The sequence below is a fragment of the Pundamilia nyererei genome, unplaced genomic scaffold, assembly GCF_000239375.1.
Source record: "Pundamilia nyererei isolate P.nyererei 1_Seehausen unplaced genomic scaffold, PunNye1.0 scaffold00191, whole genome shotgun sequence".
In the NCBI taxonomy this organism is placed as follows: domain Eukaryota; kingdom Metazoa; phylum Chordata; class Actinopteri; order Cichliformes; family Cichlidae; genus Pundamilia; species Pundamilia nyererei.
The window spans coordinates 797,926-803,826 of record NW_005187592.1 but is presented as its reverse complement, the minus strand read 5'-3'; the positions used below and the strand labels follow the sequence as shown (position 1 = coordinate 803,826).

Below are 5,901 nucleotides of genomic sequence, written 5' to 3'. Positions count from 1 at the left end.
ACCATTTAAACATTTAAAATAAAAAGTAACAACAATATCTGTCAATGTGTAGTTTTCAATTTTATTTTTTTATACTTTGAAAAGTCATTCCCATTAGGACTATTTTTTAAAAATGTAAGAACTAAAGGAAGTTATCAAATTATTGTTCAGCTGAATCTATCCCATGAATTTTGCTGTATGTTCTGATTGTTGTCATGCAGTCTGTTGGTCGACTCACGGATAGATGATGAACCCCTGGAGAAATCCTGTTCCCCACGAGTTTGAAGGCATTTTAGAGACCCAAAATGTAGTTTTAGTGGAGGTTTTACAGTTAGGTTATGTTTAGGGTAAGGTCAGGGTTAGGCAAAGCATTATGTCAATGAGATCCCACAACGATATAAATAGGTGTGTGTGTGTGTGTGTGTGTGTGTGTGTGTGTGTGTGTGTGTGTGTGTGTGAATGAGAAGAGAGTGTTGCAAGAAAGCTCAACACATCAACACGCACTCTGAGCTGAGTGTAGAGCTGTGTCAGCACATTCAGTTCTCAGTTGATTTGGTAATATTTAGCAAGACTGATCTCTGTCATGAAGATTTTAACACATAATGTGAGCCTAAACTGCACAGCTAATAAACAGAATAAATATTTGGTTGTTCATCTAAACAACACACGATGCCATGATCAGTCATCTAATCACCAAATACATTAATTTCTCTCAATAAATCCAAGTAATTTCTCCTTATTGAAATGCTGTACTGCTCTCTGGCATTTAGTTCCCGGTATTTGGGTGGTTTTTATTTGCTATTGGACTGGATTTGTCAAACAGAACTGAGGTTCACAGAGACAAGGTTGTGTTGCTCTAAATGAATTTGAAAAAGTCTAAAACAGTATTTAAGGACAGAATGATGTTGTTCTTTTGATGTTGATCTTTTCTTAAAACAATGGTATTGTGATCTGCAAAAGGGTCTGACTATTGCAATATTATTGTAAAGGGAAATGTCGTCATTTACAATAATGTACAAAAGTGTTGACTCGTTGGCTTCAAAAACGGAAACATGTGCAATGATTTATTGAAACATGTACAAAAATTACATGGAAATATAGTATATGAGGCAATAACAGAGTTTGTATAATTCTAATGAATTTCACAGTCAGTATGAAATCATGCTTATTATTCAGCATAACCCATCAACCATCTGAGGCAAGCTTTCTTGTAAAGTTTTAATGTAGTCTTCAGGAATAGTTTTCTAGGCTTCTTGAACGATATTCCAAAGCTCTCTGGATGTTGGCCTCTTTTTACTTCAATCTCAGTCACACGCTCTGGTGCAAGGTTCCAGTTTCTAATCTGCAAAATGTTCATGCAAGGAGGCTCTCAAGTGAGTTTATCTAATATGACGTTTGTTTAGGTTGGAGTTTGCTCATATTCAATATTTATAGTTATCCTTTTCAGTTGTTTTCCTGTCCCATGTTGCCTGTGTTTAGTCTGTTTTTCTACCGTGTTTAGGCAGTCTGGTCTTTATGTTTGTTTACCTTTTGTCTATGTCAGATTTGTGTCTCGGCCTCTTATCCCGTGTGCATTGTGTTCACTTTTGCTTCCCTTGTTTCATATGTCAAATTCAGTTCACTGTGTTCCCTGCTGTTTTCTAATTACCTTGTGTGTATTTAAGGCCTCAGTTTTCATCAGTTCTTTGTTGCATTCTCCCCATAGGTTATAGTTCTAGTGTTCTATAGTTTGTTTTTGTGTTTTTATAAGTTTTATAAGCGGCCTTTGGAGTTTACTCTTTGCCTCTGGAGTCCTGCATATTACCTGCCTGTAGTGATAGTGTGACGAAGCCCCATGAATGTGTCCAATCTTTCCAGACAATTGCTTTGCCAAAAAGCAACTGTTCAGCAGCTCCAGCAATTGAACCGCTCCAAAATGAGCTGTTCAAAAGTGCTGACATCTGCTGGTCAGTCGATGTACAGCAGTGATAATACATGTGGGCTACATAACACTGGATATGCAAACATAATGAAGTATCATTTGCAGAATATCTATATGGTCCTGCATAATTTAATACACATACATGCACACACAGACTTCGTTTGGACACACCCCCTTTACTCGACACAAGCCTTTGGGCTTCAGTGTCAGATGTAACATCACTACGTACCTGCCACACAGCATCATTGAGACTGTATGTTGTACATCATCAGGCAGCTCTATCACAACCAGAACACCAGCCCATCAGTAGTTTGCTTTGTTTTCAAACAGACAACAGTCTAAGTGAACTCCATACGCCACTACAAACCACGTGCCAATGTTCAGTCCACTCACTGGTCAGATGTGTCTGGGACAGGAGCAACTGAAGTAAATACAGGAAGAAGTGCAGTTTTCTGGACTACTGAAGAACATGGAGAACTTACATTCATTCCACGGATATTTGCTAGCCTGTACAGACCCTTGCACATCTATAGTAACTTGCCACATCCCAGAATTCAAAGCATATGGTGGAGATATCATCTGAATTTCAGGAGCGGGACCACTCCTCCTTCACGCCCCCTCTGGCCTCAGCCTATAAAAGCTCCCATTCTCCAATACCCGCTGTTCTCATTTTCATGCTCCACCCTACCCCCCCTTTTTTCTTTCCTCTCTTCTCCTGTCCTGTCCTCTCTTCCTTTCCTCCCTTTATTTCTCGTTAGTACAGGGGGTTCTGCCCGGCCCGAGAGCCGTCGCCAGTCCCCTTCAATGCCTTCCCCAAACCGCAGCACTAATCACACTTCCTCATCCCTCATTGCTCATTGTTACCAAGGGAGTGGTCCCTGCGAGTGAAATGTTTTCTAGTTCAAACTTATAATGTACACCTGGTAGTTAAGTCGAGGTTAGATCACGCTTAGATCATAAACAAAGCACTCTGGAGTTTTATGGAACTGTACAGTGTCTACACCATAGTGCAATTATTATGTTCACACTTGCACAATTGCTCTGTGCAAAGGGGGGAAACAAACCAGTTTGACTTAAACAGACTAAACACTGCAGATGTGATAACATCTTTAGTTAAACTGCAGGTATGTCTTAAAGACATAAAGACCTGCATGACCTCTAATTTTCTGCTTTTAAATTCAGATAAAACTGAGGTTATTGTATTCGGCCCTGGTATCCAACGAGATTCTTACTCTGCATGGCATTACCTTGGCCTCCAGTAACACTGAGGTATGTTGGAGTCCTTTTTGACCAGGATATCTCCTTAAATGTGCACATGAAACAAATATGGAGGACTGCTTTCTTTCATTTGCACAATATCTGTAAAATTACAAACATCCTGACTCAGAGTGATGCTAAATAATTAGTTTGTGCATTTCTTACTGGACTACTCATTATTATCAGGCTGTCCTAAAAACTCCTTGAAAAGCCTTCCGTAGATCCAAAATACTGCAGCAGTTTTACTAACAGAAACCAGAAAGTGAATGCATATTTCTCCCATACTGGCTTCTCTTCACTGGTTCCCACCAGTCTATAGTTAATCATTAATCATCATTATTCTCTGTATGTCTTCCACAGTCTGTTTTTCTCCCATCACCTCCAACCATTTGCAGCAGATGGCCCCTCCCTGAGCCTGGTTCGTCAGAGGTTTCTTTCCACTAAAAGAGAGTTTTTCCTTCCCACTGTTGCCAAATCCTTGCTTAGATGGGGTCATTTGATTGTTGTGGTTTCTCTCAAATATTGAAGGGTCTTTACCTTAAAATATAAAGGGCCTTGAGGGACTTGTTGTATTTTGGTGCCTTGTATGAATAACATTGAATGGAATTGAAAATGAACATAGATGCACAAAACATTTCTCATTTTTATTGTAAATGTCATAATGAATTCTGTTTAATGCTTTAAAATGGTACGTTTTCCTGTTTCTAACAGCATATTCTTTTTTCTTTATTTAGTAAGAATACAGGCAATGTACAGTTTTCAAGAAACTATATGAACAGTGATGCTGGCTTCAGAGCCGATGGTAGTGTGTATATTGTTTATAAACCAGAAAAAAAGAAGCACATCAGCAACAAATAACAAGTGGAAAGCACCTGTGTTAAAAAATATCTGGGACATGAAATGGAGAAAGTTACAGCCTTTTGATTTAAAAGTGTTGATTTCATCAAGTAATCAAGAAGAGTGCATTTACTCAAGACTGATAGACATGAAACAACCGTTAAGTTAAAAAAACAAAACAATTTTTCTGATATTTTACATTATCATTAAAAAAACTGCATCTCTATTTACTCTGATTATCTTTGTGTATTACTAAAATTAGTTTGACTACCATGAACTAGTGTGTCAAATTTCAAGAACTTCTGCTGTTAGGCCTGAACACTGGTCAAATATGACTTATTTGGCAGATTGTGACTGAAGTAATAGAATGTAGAGTTTTATCTCATCAATATGAATCTGACAACAGCTTTGACCTGAACCACAGGAACATTTTGGTGACACTAGTTCTTTGAAATCTCGAGATTGATTTAATTCTTATACATCACATCCATTTTTCTATTCCAATCATAGTATGAATTTACCCGTATATGTAATCAAACTTTACTAATCTCCAACTTGAATCGTGAAACATTTGCAAACACTGATATGTAACATTTCTAAAACTCGTTTCTTGTACTTTTTGTGGACATGTTGCTTCTGCTGTTTTGACTAACAGAAATGTGTCTCTTTAACTTTGGGAAGTGTTTCACCAGGAGCTGCCTGAAATAGTTCTGGAATTTCTTGCCAACAAACGTGTAGAAGACGGGACTGATGCAAAAGTAAATGTTGGCAATGTAACGAGTGATTTGAAGCGCATAGGCCTGTTTCTGTTCTTCCTCGCAGCTTGTTGGTTCATCATACATCAGTACAATATTATAAGGGGTCCAACACATGAAAAACAACAGCACAATGATGAATATCAGCCGGACTGTCTTGAACCTTGTTACAATCTTGGACGACACAACCGTGATTGTGATTCTTGCATAGCAATAGACAATTACAACCAATGGGAAGATAAAGAAAAGGAAAAGCTGAATGTAAAACCCAGATAATCTCAAGGCATCCACATCAATATTTGGAATGTAACCAGGATATTCTTGACACAGAGTTTTGTTATCAATATTAGACGTAAAAATTTTATGGAGAATCATTGGTCTGACACATGCCAAACCACTGACTGCCCACACCACAGCGCAGGAGAATACTGCATAACTTCGATTCCTCACTTGTAACAGACCCACCGAGTACACAACTGCAAGGTGTCGGTCAAAGGTAAGAAGAGCTAGGAAGAGGACAGAGCTATATAACCCTAGATAGTAGACACTGCCAACAATCTTGCACATAGCGGTGCCAAAGATCCAGTTGGAGAGTTGCATGTAGACTGCCATGAATGGAAGACTACTCGCAAAGATCAGGGAGGACACCACCAGGTTCAACAGGAAGATGTTGGTCACAGTGGTCAGCTGTTCAAACCTAAAAGGGAGTCAACATGAAAAGTTATTATATGTGTAAAATGACTCATAAGTAAAGCATTATAAAACAGCTGTAATTCTCTCTGAGCTCAGGCAGTTTACAGGCAACTGGGATCTGTGGATTGTTTGGTGATACGTCTTTAGAATCAACCTTTTTCTGGAGGTGATCATACCCGTAGAATCTGAGTAAAGGTGTATTTTTGGAGGCCGCAAAAAATTCAGTAGGAACTTCATGAGGGGAGCATAGAATTAGAGCAGAAAAAGACGATATTTCTAGATTCTCGACTTGATGGAAAATAAGTACGGTCGACTTCCACAAAGTTGTAGTTCAGAGTTCACAGCATTATTACATTATTATACACACATCATTATGTACTATTCAACCATAAGAGCAAAGGCTCAAACTCAGAAACCTTTTGGTGTAGGTGTGGTCTCTCTCTCTCTCTCTCTCTCTCT

The 5,901-nt window shown here is 38.6% G+C and overlaps 1 protein-coding gene across 1 annotated transcript in view; it reads right to left on the bottom strand.

Annotated features, from left to right (window-relative positions):
* Positions 1-3,841: 3,841 nt before the first annotated feature.
* The window catches only part of LOC102207830 (C-C chemokine receptor type 3-like), a 7,264-nt gene continuing 5,204 nt past the window's right edge, over positions 3,842-5,901 (bottom strand). Inside the window, exon 2 of the mRNA XM_005747222.1 lies at positions 3,842-5,446. Within this exon, the coding sequence (XP_005747279.1) occupies positions 4,591-5,446 (856 nt within the window). The 3' untranslated portion in view covers positions 3,842-4,590. The remainder of the gene's footprint in view (positions 5,447-5,901) is intronic.